We start from the raw sequence: 17,490 nt of genomic DNA on the forward strand, positions 1-17,490 counted from the left end.
TTCTATGGTTACAAATTACTGCCTGTCTGTTCGCCCAAGAAGGGTAACTTTCTAGTTGAGCTGGTAAAAATTAAAAATTACATGCCTGGTAGTTTTTTGGTAACATTTATTCATGGTCTGCTGCAATACAAATTTTGCAAACGTAAATTTTACTATTAAATAATATTATTGGATACAAAGATTGTAAAACAAAGAATGCTATAATTTATAATGAGAAATTGTAATTATTCATTTTGTATGATGCATACTTGGAATAGAAAAAGAAGTATTTTAAATTTATTTTGAATGCAAGACCGATCATTTTCTGGCGGGCTTATAAAATTGAGAGTTATCTACTATGGTGTTTGTCTGGAACAGGATTTTAATGACATATATTGTAATATTGTTTCAAAATACATTTGAAACAGAACAGACACTGTTTAATTTATCACTGCATGGTCGCGACCACATACTGATTTCACACTCTGTGGGGGCTGGAGAAATGCACTTATTATTTCAACAGGTTGTCATGGTGAAACCCGTTGGTTAAACACAAGTGGTTAATTAGCATTATTTTTTGCTGATGATGTAAATTTAAATCCCAGCTATGGAGTAAAGTGAACATGATTTCTAACATTTTTAAGTCTATTGTTGTACAATACCTAGATATCGCACGATTAAGAATAGTTCTTGATTAAAAGTATCAAATATTAAAGAGAAGTAAATCTTTTTTATAGTTCTTTTGTCAAATATAAGTCAATCACCAAATAGCAAGAAATGAAAAAAAAACACAAATTGGAGACATAAATTTTACGAATAATATGCCTTCAAATGTCATGCGCAATAGAACATTCATAATCAAAAACGAAACATTTGCATATGAGTTGTGCACAGTTATTATATCAGCAAGAAATTGGATTTTAGCAATAAATTTTATCAGACAGTAAAAGTATTCATGTAATAAATGCATAATCCCATGATAATTCCTCTTATTTCGACAGAAACTCAAGAATATGGCTTCAATCCTTGCCTAGAGCTCAGATTAATACATCACTTAATATGTCTGTAAGTTGTTATTTCAAACTAAGATGAAGAAAAACAACACAAGATTTCTGCATAAATACGGATATATCAGAAATTTCCTGAATCTTGTAGATTATTGATCTATTAACTGATTTTTTTAAAAATCATTAAAAACAATAGTGCGTTTAACGATCACAAATTTCTCTAATTACAATTTGTCAAGTGTTTGAACATACTAGGATTCAAAATGGCTGTCACAGTAATCATTGTTTCCAAGGAAACAGACATAGTTACCTATTCTTATCACTTGTTAACCTATAAGCCAGTAAAATGTCAGATTTGAAGTGTCTTATTTTCTTTTTAATTTCCTCTTTACATTGCAAATTAAAACTAGCTCTAAAAGAAATTATTTAACAAACAAAATTTTCAGTAGAATTTGCATTTCGGTGTTTTTCAATTACACAATCTTTTTCGATATTGAATACAAATAAATAACTGAAGAAAATAATGTTGAGATACTGTTTCACAAATAATATGTAAATTTCACTCAAAATATAATGAATCAAATACTAACTACAAGGATATTACAAAACGCAATCATTCTGAGAATGTAGGATTTGGACAAATGAACAAGTAAACAAATTCTAGAACAGCGACAGTCATTTTTATACGGTAACTCTTTTTTCTGGCAGCATAAATGTACAGTGAATTTAAAGAAGGCACAAATGTTTTTCAAGGAAAATTATAAAATAATTATGCAACATTTACTCTGGAATTTAGACCATCAAGCTCCAGTCAAATCCAAAGAAGATGCTTTCATTGGCTATAGAAGCTATTTGGAAATACACTACCCATGATTCTTTGCAGGTGTCCTTCAATTATTGGCCAAATTACCACCATTTTCGCAAAAGATATTATATATGTGGTATAAGTCATTGTGATTGGCCAATTTGTTTTTGAAATTTATAAGACATTTATCAATATTTTGTATCAAAACATTCATGGCTTTGTGAAATTCACTGTAAATTTTTTTCAAAATTTATAAATCATTGAAAATCCCTAGTGAAGTGATACAGTTGTGGACGTAATCATAACAAACATCTTGTGAATTCCAGGCATTACATTACATGTTACATGTAACATTACTGGTATGTTACAATATATTTACATAGACAATATGAAATCCTAAAAAAAATAGTTAAATTTGTAAGATTTATTGGTTTCCTGATTTATGTCGGGGAAAAAGATATCCCAATCAATTTAGAGATAATGTATCAATTTTGAAAGCACAAAATATTCAAATTGAAAAATTTGTCAAATAACACAATTCAACTCAGGTTACATGCTTCCATTACTGTTTAATTAACCCTATGAACATAATCCTTTTTCCCGCAAACATTTTAGGTATTTCTCTCTAAAATCACATTGGCTACAGGTAACATTTTTTGGAAAAAAAACGAGGAAACAATTTTGTGGGTTTTATTTTGTGAAAGAAGGCATAGTTGAATTTGGCGTTCGAAGGGTAATTAAAAAAAAAAATCAGGAGAAGCAATATTACGTGACAATTGCAAGCCATGTTTATAATTTACATTTTATGTGTTCAAAACACTGATATGAATCAAAGATACAAAGAGGACATTAATCAACTGCCGAGTGTGTTAAGTTTTAGAGTGGAGAGCAGAGCCCATATGTGATTATTACTCTCAAATATTGTTGCTATAACAATGTTATTAAATGCACTTCCCAGACAAAGCAATATTGGCAAAGACGGTAAAAAACCAGTGAATCCTCAAATTTATAGTTTAGTGATCCGCAAATGCCGGCTTTGCTGATGTCAATGTTTTACAATGACATGACTCGTCAGATAAATCAAGGACAATACAGGTAACCTAATTTTTCACTATTTATCTCAAAACCTAAATATTGAATTATTTAAAGCCAATATTTAGGTGAATATTCTTAAAATACATGTACAAGGGGTCAATATTTTATACACAATTCTGAAATCAAAAGGTCAATGTTCCATACAAGGTATATATTCTTTTCAAAAATAAGATTTACATTCATAACAGGTATATAATAGTTCATAATGCGCACACTGTATTCACAAATGGAGGTCAATATTTTTGTATTGTACAGAAAACAGAGGTCAATATCTGATGATAAAAATGCATATTTTGCATACAAACCTACAGTGTTTGTGTATAAGATTTAAAAGAAGATACTTACCGAGACCTAGGCATGACACCTTGAGACCAGACTTTCCGAGATTCCTGTAAAGCATAGAAGGGGAAGTCATTGTAAAGTCGCATCCAAATTGACAGCACTGTGTTTATACGTATTTTTGTCTACTGCTATATGGCTGTCCCTGATCTTATTAGTGCAGTAGTCACTACACACTCTGGGTGAATAAAACATGCTTGGCCATTCCCATTCGCCTACATTATCTCCCAGCTGTTTAATTTTCATGTGCGTATGCGCTTAGGGTAGTAATCAGCTCTTGGGGGGGTTGTTCAGCCGAGTATACACAGCTGGGCTCTGATTGGGTTTTATTCCTTGCCAACTGCAAAGTTTATTGGCGAGAAAAAAAAAGGTGGGTTTTTTGATTATCATGTTTCAAGATCATTCATCATGAGTGATCACCCTACTTAAAACAGACCTGACAAGTGTTATCACGATCTTACGTACACGTGTCGTAATTTTAATATTCTTATTAGATCAAATATGAGTGAGATTGTCGGGTAACAGGAAATTAAACTGGGATTTATATAGTGTAATTAGTTGTCTTATGATGGCAATAATGTAAATGAAACAAGCAACAAATATACAGCACAGACAGAGGAATAGTTGTCAGTTTAAAAAACTACCTTTGAACAAGTATCGGGAATATTTCTGAAAAATGTTAAAATTTCGTTATTATTTAACATAAAAACAAACTATTTAAATATACTTATTGAAATTTTCATGAAAGCATAAGTATAGTTATGGATTTCATAATACCATATTTGCTCTATTAGAAACACATATACTTAAATCCACTGTTCAAACAGATGCCAGTTTTAGCTTGGTAAAATCATCAGTTGATTTATGGAATGTGCTTGTTCTGTATTGTTGATCTAATTTAATTTCTTCGAACAACATACATGTATCTTTTCCATTGGCACAAATTTTAAATATTTTCCATGTATTTTTCAACATTTTTTAAATGTAGTTTTTACATATTAAATTAATTTCTAATTGGCTACAGGTTTTTATCATTTTTTTTCAATAAGGAAAAAATTATGTAGTTTAATTTTGTAATAGACAAAATTTAACTCAGGCACTCACAGGATTAAGTGAGTAATATTTAATATCGTTTTCTTATCCATTATTGATTGGCCATCATTTATTTTTACCTGTTTATTTTTTATTTATCCAAGAACACCAAAAGGACTGAAGTCAATTACTGGCTCTGAAATTTCAGTCATCCCATGGTAATCTGATACTATGGATACTGAGATTTTTTTACATGCACTGCAGACAGAACCAACAGTTTATTTACATCTCCTTTAATTAGGTGAAATACTCACAACCGTGAATTCCTGGCAACTGAGGTGTGTACTTTTTTTAACTGATGAGAGGAAAGCCGAGCATGGGACTATTTCTCTCAATCATTCTGATAGTAGACGGAAAGGCAAACTATTGTATCATACATAACATTTTTTACTAATTAGAATCATTGTGATCTTTCTTAGATTATTACAAAATGTTAATTTAAAAAAATAAAACAATTTCATTTAAAATAATTAATATTACATTCAGAAAAAAATACCAAAAATCGGAAAATTTTTTGCACTAAAATTATTGTGAGAAATATCTGAGAGTAAAAAAAATAATTCTGCTAAACACATACTTATTATTTTAGTGAAAACCATATTTACTCTATTAGTAGTGCATGCACTTACATAAAGGTGTGTCAAATAAGTCATTTTAAAAATTCAGTGAAAATGTGAGCTTCCACTAGAGATATGTTTATAACAGAGCAATTACGGTGGTGTAAAAACCTTTTGTGAAATTAATGATGATTAATTTAAATTAAATTGAATTTGTATTGAAACAATTTAAGAGCCTTTTCAAACCACATCTTAAATGATGATGAAGACACTCCCAAATATGTTGATGCAATATTATAAAAGGAATACTGTACATTCTTTTCAGAAGTTGTACATCGTCTCTCAATTTATTCCTTCATTCTGTCAGTCTGTTGCCATGACAACACAATTTCCCCACATCTTAATAACCATTTATGACAGCTATAACTAGGTGCAATAAATTCAACAAAATTCCCCGACCTTTTGTAAATCATGTAATCAATCGTACTTGTCTCAAACGATTATGCTCACTACCTCATAGTCGAATGCAAATATCCGCGACAAAGAAATGTGTTGTTCGCGAGTTAGGCAGTTTACTAGAGATGTTTTGTGTCTAATCCTTGTCTATATAGTTTTGTATCTTTTTATTTAAAGAGATATAGGCTGCATTTTTTGGCAATTTGTTTGACGTAATTGTTTTCAATCCATGCAATATTGAACCAAAATTACATCTGTTATATCAAATGAATATACTTATATGCTTGAAATGATTTTGAGTAAATGACATTTATTTGTGTCAACATTCCCATAATTCACAAATTAGAGTCAACAGATACAAATGAAAAAAGTAAATGAATTCTGATGTTGCTGTCACAGTGGATTGTTTGTTTGTGTTGTTTTGTCAGTTAGTTGAAATAAGTCCATTTTAAAGTGAAAAAATATGTCAGTTAAGACGAAAAAATCTAAAAATTAAAAAAAAAAAAGGTTAACAGTCTGTACAACGGCAAATTTAGAATTGTTTTTATAAAGTATGGGAGCACTCCCTCTTCATTAAACTAGTGATTACAAGACTCTATTAATCTTAGTACTTCAAGTTTTTGAGTGTGAAAATCAACTTTGGACACCATCCACAAAATAGTTCCATTTATAGACTACTCATTTCCATTTCCAAATATTGGATGAAAAAGTAGAAGCAGTGTTACATTTTGTCTGTTTGATCCAAAATTATGATAAAATTGTTGAAATTGCACTTTATGTCCATTGTTACCATGGTAACCAACCGACAGAAATTTAACAGGCAAAGGGATGGTTTTGTTTTAAGTGTAGCAGTCACTGGTCGATTGTTTTCAAACATGAGGGCGCTGTATTACTTGGCCTTGGCCTTGCTCTTGTGAAGTTCTGTCTGATAATAAAAATAGCAAATATAGAGTAACATTCACAGGTGTTTTCACAATTATGTGAAATATTTTTTTTAAAGTCTGAATCTGCACAAATTTGTAAAATATATAAATATATAAAAATGTTTTGAATTTTGATGCTTTTTAGCATTTTTTAACACAGTCGCTTAGGTTTTTGGATTTGACTATGTTTCAATGCACATGAATTTGTAGTCCTAGTAATTAAAAACAAGAAGGAATTCTTTTTTTTTTTCTTACAATGTGAACATACTCAGAAAAATATGTCATATAATATTGCCATGACAACAATAAAGCTCTATAAATGCACCTTTAATGTTGCACTCATGAGACGATGCATTCACTTTTATTGATTGTGTCATGCAACGTACGCAATATGAATTTGCAGAATACATGTCAGTTAATATTATAAAAGTCAACCATGTGAGCGAGTATGAAATGTTGAAAAATCATTTTGGATAATTCCCATTTAAATGCATGTTTTCATTTCATTTACAAAAACACAATCAAGTTTGCCAAGCATGGATTCAATATTACAGTGACCCACAGTAATTCAAAACAAGGGATAATTCTTGGAAATCCCTCAACTTTTTCAGCTATGCATATAATCGCATTAAAAAACAAGTCACATAATAGTCCCAAGACAGCACTAAATCCACTGGATTCATTTCAGAGCAAACCTTTAAGAGCAGCAAAACCACATTACCAAGTATTGCTGAATAATTCTGTAGTGTTGAATCACAAAGTTATTTTAGTAATTACGACCTCAGCAAAATGTTGTAACAACCAAAATGCTAAATAATCTAAAAGTGTATCTTAGAAACAAAATGGTGGTCAAGATTTCATCGTACATTGTCATGTTAAATTAATTATGTAGATTATATGGTAATGAGAATATGTCACACACAATGACGCTAGTTATAAATCAAGTATGGCTTCTAGAACTAATTAATTCCTGCTAAATACAGTAATTAATCTACACAGAAGGAAACATGTTGTCATTAAAAATGATATACTGCAGTTGCCAGCAATTCATGGTTGTGAATATATCACATGATCAAAGGGGACATAAACTGTTGGTTCTGTCTACAGTGAATGTAAAAAAGTGACAGTAAACTTAGTATCATTATCAGATCAAATGGATGAAGTATACTAAATATATTGTTTCAATATTTTAGATTCTCAAGACTACTATCATGCAGAGTAGCTTCTGTACCTAAATGTGAATAGTGCCCTCTAGAGGTATGATGTGAAAATAAATAAGTGAAACTTGCCACGAGAGGGCAGTATTTATCAGATTGAAGATGCATATTTCTTATAATACTATTTCCTGCCAATTGGCTGAAAGCCCATTTACAAACACGGAAACAAAGTATCAATGGGCTCAGAGCCGATTTACTAACATGGAAATGAAGACTATACAACTCAAGCATACATGCACTAAGAGGAATATGTCCCGAGGAATCTGCTTCTATTTATGACAAGTACAACTGAACGTTTACATGCACTAAGTATAACAGCAAGTACACATAACCAACTACTATTTGTTCCCTCTGAAAGAACGACAATTCTTCCAAATACAAATCGACGATCATCTGTTTGTTGTAGAATATTAAATGATTAAAATATTATCTATTCTTACAATAGAAACACCTCAGTCTGTAATTTAGAGAGCAAATGCAGTACTTAAGAAATAAGATAGCAGAAGGAGCTGTTTTATAAAAATGACGACTTTACAACATTCCCTACCAGACCACGAGCACATGTAGACAGCAAACTACAAACAAAATAACACTCACAAGTTTTTAAACAAATAAAGACAAATTTATTCAGATAAATCTGAACAGACAATGTGTTCAAATAACTCCCAAATATATCTAGGGTTAACGCCAATCACGATATAAAAACCAATAGGAGCTTACCAACAAGTTATGCAAAGCAGAACCAGTCTTTAGTGACATGTAGACATGTAGGAACAGGGCAAAATATGTTTAAATAGGACAAAATGGGCAAATTAAATCAATATTTTAATTAAAACTGTAGAATACAGGGACTACTAATTTGTGACCCATCATGAACATGAGCATGAACACTCATAATGTTTAGCATGTATTTTGGTTTAAATTGTCACTTTTTTAGGATATCTTGATTTGTCCTGCAGATAGCGTGCCATACTGTATGCTAAGCATAGTGGTGTTTACATTGGTTAGCAATCTTATCATGAACATGTAATTTTTTTCATGAATATTCATTTTATTTCTGAAACACAGAATGTGGCTATTATTCACACTTTGTTTTTGCCTGAGGGTATAATTTATATGATCAATACACTTTTTAAACAGCTGAGCTGTTGTACAAAAAGCTTGATTCACTAGAAATTGTTGAATGAATTGTTGTATGAGACATTTAGTTTCTAAATTCAATAAATTCGCAGTTGCGGTGAATTTAATGACTAGCTCAATCGCAGAATCACATATTTTTTGAATTAAGGTGTACAATATGCATTTGTTGAAGACCTTAGAAATCTGCAAAGACTAATGAGTAATGGGTGTGACCATATAGCATTTTTACCCAATGACAGCATCTTCTTTGAATTTCAATGAAGTGTGAAGATCTTCTTGGCTATAATTATGTCCATAAAACTAATGCATGCATTCATGAAATATACAGTGTAACATAGCTAAGTACAGATATCAGGTTATTGATAACATTTCAATGTTTCACTCACCATTGGTATCTGTGTCACACTGAGTTTAATGAATTTAGTGAATTGGCTTTAAATGCGACCAGGAGAAATATGATATTAATAAATGAATGAAATGAACTTACCTGTACTGCATATACATAGTCATGGCTGTTTCACCATCCGCTCACAATGAATACAATAGTTGACTGTAATATAAACACAGAGAGAGATTTATTATAGATATCATAACTAAAAATGAATGCCAGGTGTATCATATATTGATTATGTATCGTGTAATACCATGCCGACATATATGAATTATATAGCTTTCATGTGATGGTTAAGAGGCCTATTGGGTCTGATGGGATGTACTGGCGTACAAAGAACTGGTGAATGATGTGAGGACTGGTGGACGATGTGATAGGGACTGGTGGATGGTGTGGGAGGGACTGGTGGATGGTGTGGGAGGGACTGGTGGATGATGTGATAGGGAAGGGTGGATGGTGTGGGGGGACTAGTGGATGATGTGATAGGAACTGGTGGATGATGTGATAGGAACTGGTGGATGATGTGGGAGGGACTGGTGGATGATGTGGGAGGGACTGGTGGATGGTGTGGGAGGGACTGGTGGATGATGTGATAGGGACTGGTGGATGGTGTGGGAGGGACTGGTGGATGATGTGATAGGGACTGGTGGATGGTGTGGGAGGGACTGGTGGATGGTGTGGGAGGGACTGGTGGATGATGTGATAGGGACTGGTGGATGGGGTGGGAGGTACTGGTGGATGGTGTGGGAGGTAATGGTGGATGGTATGGGAGGTACTGGTGGATGGTGTGGGAGGTAATGGTGGATGGTGTGGGAGGGACTGGTGGATGGTGTGGGAGATACTGGTGGATGGTGTGGGAGGGACTGGTGGATGGTGTGGGAGATACTGGTGGATGGTGTGGGAGGTAATGGTGGATGGTATGGGAGGTACTGGTGGATGGTGTGGGAGGTAATGGTGGATGGTGTGGGAGGGACTGGTGGATGGTGTGGGAGGGACTGGTGGATGGTGTGGGAGGTAGTGGTGGATGGGGTGGGAGGTACTGGTGGATGGGGTGGGAGGGACTGGTGGATGGTGTGGGAGGTACTGGTGGATGGTGTGGGAGGTACTGGTGGATGGTATGGGAGGTACTGGTGGATGGTATGGGAGGTACTGATGGATGGTATGGGAGGTACTGGTGGATGGTGTGGGAGGTAATGGTGGATGGTGTGGGAGGGACTGGTGGATGGTGTGGGAGGGACTGGTGGATGGTGTGGGAGGTACTGGTGGATGGTATGGGAGGTACTGGTGGATGGTATGGGAGGTACTGATGGATGGTGTGGGAGGTACTGGTAGATGGTGTGGGAGGGACTGGTGGATGGTGTGGGAGGGACTGGTGGATGGGATGGGAGGGACTGGTGGATGGGGTGGGAGGGACTGGTGGATGGTGTGGGAGGTACTGGTGGATGGTGTGGGAGGTACTGGTGGATGGTATGGGAGGTACTGGTGGATGGTATGGGAGGTACTGATGGATGGTGTGGGAGGTACTGGTAGATGGTGTGGGAGGTACTGGTAGATGGTGTGGGAGGTACTGGTGGATGTTGTGGGAGGTACTGGTAGATGGTGTGGGAGGTACTGATGGATGGTGTGGGAGGTACTGGTAGATGGTGTGGGAGGTACTGGTGGATGGGGTGGGAGGTACTGGTGGATGGGGTGGGAGGTACTGGTAGATGGTGTGGGAGGTACTGGTAGATGGTATGGGAGGTACTGGTAGATGGTATGGGAGGTACTGGTGGATGTTGTGGAAAAGACTAGTGGATGGTGTGGTTTGAAATTGTACTTGAACTGGTTGGTGAGATAGTCAAAGTGGCTGGGTCATGTTAATATGTACTGTAAATCGTTCAAATTGTGTGAGAGAAAAATATTTAAGAGACAATGAAAATGGCCAATTTTGTAGCAGTCAAAATTTCTATGGGGTCCCACAACATGAAGTTTGAGTAATTTTCACAAAATGTTGACGTTGTGAATGACATACGAAGATGAAATCGTTAAAACATCTAGCAGGGAACATGAAACAATTCACAGTATGTTAAAGCAACTAAAATACTGAATAGTCATATATTTTTTAAAGTAAGGGAAAGGTTGAGTGAATGCGCATGACAAGATTTGGTGTCATATACATGTAAGGCCACATATTTATGCCATTAGAAGCCATGACTTGATGAAAAAACTCAAAAATTAAATTCATTTAAGTTGTCCTAAAATTTCTTTAAATATTAGATACAAGTAGTCAACATATCTAACAAGTCAAAATAGAAAAAAACATATAAATAATTATTATATATTACAATGTGTTGACATGAGTACTATATCCAAGTGGTCCCAGTCAGTATGCATGGCAACAAAAAGATGACAATGATGGAAGGAATTATTAGGATTGTTATTAATAAATCCTTGAATTCCATTCAACAATTCATTTATTGTCACGGTAACAATAACCATAATTCCTCATGATGGAACAGGTGCAATGAAGCTCCTATTCATTGAAAAAAAAATCCTGCAGCAGATGTTTTTCACGTAAAATGTTGTATCTCAATAATATTCTATCACAGCATGGAGGAAACTACTACAAAGTACATGTCATACATTACAGTTTATGCTCTTCACCAATTTCAATATCAAAGTCAACTTTTGCCATTTTACACAAAATGAATCAGTTTGACACATTTGCTTCCAGCTATATTTGTTGGAAATTTTTGACGAAGAAGTGTAGGCAAAAACAAATTATTTCCATTTAGTTTAAAAATTAACAATAGAATGTTGCACAGGAATTTTTATGGGAAAAATAATGGTATTATTCTAACTTAATTTTGATTAAAGTGTATTGCATATGACTTATATTTTTTAAAATTTTGTACATTATATTTTTATGATTTTTTTCAGTATTTTCCATTGCATAAATTTATGCTATTATTTATGTATAAACATATCACTTTATATATTTTTATGATTTTTTTGTTTTGTTTTATAATATCTTATGTTATTTTATCATCACATAATCTGACACTGCTTTGGGGTGGTGTTGGGACATATATGTAATTGTGGAACATAACACATTGGAAATCTACAACACTATAGGGTTTTGTTATGTGCTGAAAACAAGAATATAACATAAAATTAGTTAAGGTAGTCAAAACATTAGCTGTACTCAAAACATTCTGGAAAAAAATGCTTACAAGAACTATATTTGAAAATATGATTGAATATATTCATGAATAAATGTCCTGAAAGCGAACAACCAATCAGGGCTTGTTTTTGAACACTGATCATCTGTTGTTACAAGTCAGATGATTGGTTTATAATACATTTGTACCTGTAACCTGTAAATGGGGCATTCTGATTGGTGCATGTGTAAGCTACTGAATACCACAATGTATTTTGTATTTACAACATGTAATTTTTTTTAATAGGTATCCTGAGTCAAAATGGAATCTTCCGAAATCAAGATGAGTCAGCTTGTTGACTGCTGGGAAGATCTTCTTCAAGAAAAACATTAAATTGTATGCGACTGTATATATGACTTGAGACAAACACAAAAATGTTGTGGACGTTTTTACACAATATATTTCTTACAAATTTCCGTTTCAGAATTACAAATTCCATAAATATAGCAACATATTTTTCAAGATTACCACATGTATGATTGTCCGTTGCGTCAATGATGTACCAATGGCACTAGCACAATTCGTTGCATCGCAGCAAATCTTTTCGCATTGGTGATGTGTCATATATCAGCTTAGAGCGCACTAGTTTTATTGACAGTGTTCAAGAACTGTTTGTAGTTATTTCATAATCTGGCCTACTCAAGCACAATCATATAACTCAAATTGCTAATGGAACTGGATATTACAGTTTACAAAATCATTTTTTACTGGTATTTTCGCTAGTCAACTTGCTTTTTTTCACAGAGAAAATCAACTTCAAAATAGATACTGAAGACAACGCATCACAATTTGGAAAGTCAAGAGAGACAAAAATGACCTGGCACACAAAATTTGAAGAAGAAAAATTATTCAATTAATATCATATTCCATTACAAAAAAACACAATTTTCACTGCACCATGTGATAGAAAAAATGTCTGCTCTCGTGATGGAAATAGAATCATGGGTCAGTGGTTACAATTATACCATGTATATTTTATTTTATCCAGTTATTTTTATCAAACCAAATTAATTTGTTATTAAAATATATTTAACTAAAGTATAAGTTAAATTATTAATTAAAGAAGCTCAATCAAATTTATTATAATACACGAATATTAATTGGGATTCTGTATGCTGTTAATATTATTGTTACATTGGAGATTGCAAGCCCCAACTCATCCGCCCTTGGTCAATCATATGACCACAGCTGTAACATCTGTGCTGAAATAACTTTGAAATTGACAATTAAATTGATTAGAGAATGAAACTAAATAGACATTGGAAAATTGATACATTTCAATCACTCAAATAAGACATTAATTATTTTTCACTTTTACCAACATCTATCAAAACCTCATTTCTGATGTAGGCATGTAGCATTAGACATGAGTGGATTACTTCTATTGGAATGCTGGGTTAACCACTTTAAACCCTTAAGCATCATCATTGTTCTGTCCAAATTTCTGATATAACATTTTGCCAATTTTAGGGTTGTGTATTTTTCTAGAATTTATTTGTTAATTTTGAACCAACCAAACATGATCTCCTATTTAATTTGCGTCTTGATCAGAATTAAAAAAAAAAAATTATCAAAAAAAAAATGCACTTTTAATTTGTGAATGAAAAGAAGATGGAATTTCACAAGCGACAAATTTGTTTGAATTGAAAAAATTACAAAAAGTGATGATTATTTTACAAATTTAATGGCAAATTAATAAAGCCCATGGAATATTATATATTGGGTTTAAAATACATCTTTCACTTATTTTACTTTGGTTTATTTATTTGTAGGTATGAATAGAATAGTCTTAAAATAGTAGACCATAATATGCAAACAGCCGATGTGATCTCGTTGAGAGCGAGAGATCTATGCGACTTGTTTTCAACTAGATAGCAGCGACGATTTGCATACAAGGCCAATTTTAATAACACATACATTATTGTCACATACTGATAGAAACTTGTATTTCTAAAGATGCGATAAACTATATTATTATACATCTGTCAACGTACTGCCACAAGTTACAGCGTGCCATAATTTTGCGGTATTTTACAGGGTATTTTCATCCTACCATATAAGAAAATGCGAATTTCAAATATGGAATGATTACGTGCGTAAGCGTCCTCTAATAATAAAAACAATCATGGCTGCCACCAGGGTTTGTGCACACACAGAAGTTCACTGATTCTGTTCTAAACTTTTTGGATTTCAGCATTCCCATGATGTATCCTTGGAAGAAAAAGATGTATAATAATAATAAGGTTATTATGAGGATAGCTCAAAGTATGCACTCAGACAGTACGCAGTTGCATCAACCTCCGCTGCGCGGCGGTCGATATTTTGAGGTATCCTCGTAATAACAAAAATGTAAAAAAGAATATAAAATATGAGTCAAAGGGCAAAATGTAACTCAATAATCAAAACTATCAATATCAAAAATCACTGGAAATTTATTATGTAATTTAATCACATTCAGGATTCCATTATATCTGATTTAGCAAACCATTAATTACATTTATTTCTTGTTCACAAATAAATATAAACCCTCATAATTATTTACACCACACAATGCATGAAATATTAATTTAAATTATCTACAAAAATAACTAATAGTTTTCATACTCCCTGTCAGCAAAATGAAATGCATCTGTCTTAGATTTCCAAATCCTCTTAGTCTGTAGTTATTAAATATTTGGATTCTTACATGTACTACATTTTATTGTTATTTGCTTTTATTTAGGTTAACAGGTGAAACAATTGAAAGCTAGTCAACTTGTCAGTTTTTAGGAAAAAAATAAGCATATGGTTATTTTTTTTTTCATATTTTTCCCAATAATTTGCGTTTAATAAAAAGAAGTGTTAGTATGACTTTTACACAATACTTTCTAGTGTTCCCTTTAAAACTTGCTTAATGACATCACCAAATTTATCCATGACACAACCATGTCGATTTATGCAGTATACACTACAAAACAAATATAATAGGCATTCTTAAAAAAAATGACTGACAAGATACAAGACATGTGAACAATAGAGGATAACTTAAGTTGCCTTTGAATGCTACAATCTCGCCAAAATTTAGGTACAAAATTTTTATAAAAATTTATAACGTATTTTTCTATAATTTCTTCAATGATTTTGAACCAAATGGACACATTTTCTGTTGTCTAGAAGTTTTAACCAAAAATTGTTGAACAATATGACAATAATTGAAGGTTTACTGAAGTTTACCCGGTATTTTGGCACTAAAAACTATAATTATTAACAGATAAAGAGAATTGTAGAGCACTGTGTAATATATTATATAATTATATTTCTAATATATTTTGAATCAACAGGAAAGAAAACAATATTTTTAAGTGGTCCAGAAAGAAGATTCCATAGAATTGAATGACAAAACCACATCAGTTGTGTGATCATTAATTTTGTGCTTAAATAAAATTAGCACAAACAACATGTCATGGTGAACAGTCATTAGGCATCATATTAGTGTTTATTATATAATGGCTGGAATTTTATTTTTTACACAAAACAAAAATTGCCTGTGTATTGAATTGAATGTATTTGCAATTTGCTAACTCTATTTGACAAACAATTTGTTTGAAAAGTAACTAATGAGAGAGCTGTATATCACATGCAATCAATAAAACAGTCTTGTATTCTGTGAAAAAAGACAAACAAACTAAACATAGATTAATTGATTTCAGGACAAAGGATTGAAAACAATATATAATAATTCTATAAGAAAGTACTTTATTACTAAAACCAATAATATTCTAGACCCTGTTGGATTAATAAGGTTACATTTGATAAAATTTCCTATTGGATTACTATGGTAATACTATAATATTTGATAACATTTTATTAGGGTAAACAGTTTTGCTACTTTTGCTACCAAAACAATATTATATGTTTGAGATGTGCGTTATTTTTGGATCATAATGTTATCATGGCAATTTAACACGCTATGCCATTGTCAACTCGGGCAAACATGTAAGTATTTACAGACATTAAAGTACACATAGTTAACGATCATAAAAATTCAAATGTTCCAAAATGATTATTTTTTGCACTTTTTTGTTTGTAGTACATTCACCCAAGGGTGCAAAGAGCACCCTTATATATACACTGAGTTGGCTGCCGGACTTTTACAGAGAGCGGGTCACATAAATTGACAAAATAGGATTTATGCCACGTCGCAATGTAGCTGCAACTCCGTTGAGTTGTCTACACATGACACTTACCCCATCACTGCCAAAACCAAGAAGCTGTTTAGTAATGTCTGTTTCAGCGTTTCAGTGATTACCAATGCAGTCCCATCCTGTACTGAAACAGTTTGAATCTATAAGTCTCTCGTGTCTTGACACCATTTACAAATCATTCCTTTCTCATTGTGACGATTCAATCGTTGTGAATATTGTGGTTTTTGTAGCCACCCATCACTGAAGTTTGGGACATTTGTTTCTTGCGGACCAGTTCGTTTGTGTCGTCAAGTTGTATGATCTGGTTTGAGTCAGCTTGTGTTTCGGTCGATATCTTTACCCGTGTCTGCCATACTCATAGTAGCAGCCGTACTATGTCCTCCAAAGAAACTTGCGATTGTTTTTAACTTGACATTCTCATGACGTATGATACAATGGACGCTGTGACGGTTAGTGTAAATTCCCGCTGTTTTTACGTGTCGACTTCCAACTATGTTGAGCACAGATGCACCACAAAAATGAAACGTTGCATCAATCAGTTCGGCACGCGGCCTCAAAGATAAAATGGCAACAATGTATTTTAAATCTACATGTAATTGATTGTCTTCACGTAGCCATAGTAGCAGACGAAATAGATGTGGCATAAAATGAAAATGTCATACAAATCACATACTCATGCGGCAATTTAAACAATGAAGTCAGAATCGAAACATTCCCACGTGCAACCTGATGTTTATATAGATATATATATACTATTTCACTTGAAACAACTTTAATTAAAAAATAAATAAATAGAAGTAAAAATGAATGAAAAAAATGTACTAATACTGTGAAAGTGGAGTTCATACACATTTTACAAGTTACAAGTTGCAAAAAATTTACCATTCTTCAGTTATAATTTTGAATAAAATATATTAACCCATGAAATCTGGCTGGTAGATTAAAGCTTTTAAGAACAAGAACAGATGTTTATAGAGCAATATTTTATGACAAAAAATGAATGAATATGAATTAAACTAAATCGGAATGCAAGTATTAATGAAATACTATTCAATGATATTTGTATGCAAAAGAATAAATGTCAAGTCTTAAAAATAATTAATAA

General features: G+C 32.9%; 1 protein-coding gene across 1 annotated transcript in view; it reads right to left on the reverse strand.

Annotated features, from left to right (window-relative positions):
- Nucleotides 1–17,490, reverse strand: part of LOC100370338 (voltage-gated potassium channel subunit beta-2-like) — an 88,325-nt gene that overhangs the window by 44,972 nt on the left and 25,863 nt on the right. The window contains exons 3-4 of the mRNA XM_085490790.1: nucleotides 9,098–9,160; nucleotides 3,232–3,275 (exon numbers count right to left, since the gene is read on the reverse strand). Coding sequence (XP_085346916.1) covers nucleotides 3,232–3,275; nucleotides 9,098–9,120 — 67 coding nt within the window. The 5' untranslated portion in view covers nucleotides 9,121–9,160. The remainder of the gene's footprint in view (nucleotides 1–3,231; nucleotides 3,276–9,097; nucleotides 9,161–17,490) is intronic.

This window comes from Saccoglossus kowalevskii, chromosome 15, assembly GCF_978046115.1.
Source record: "Saccoglossus kowalevskii chromosome 15, keSacKowa6.1, whole genome shotgun sequence".
In the NCBI taxonomy this organism is placed as follows: Eukaryota; Metazoa; Hemichordata; class Enteropneusta; family Harrimaniidae; genus Saccoglossus; species Saccoglossus kowalevskii.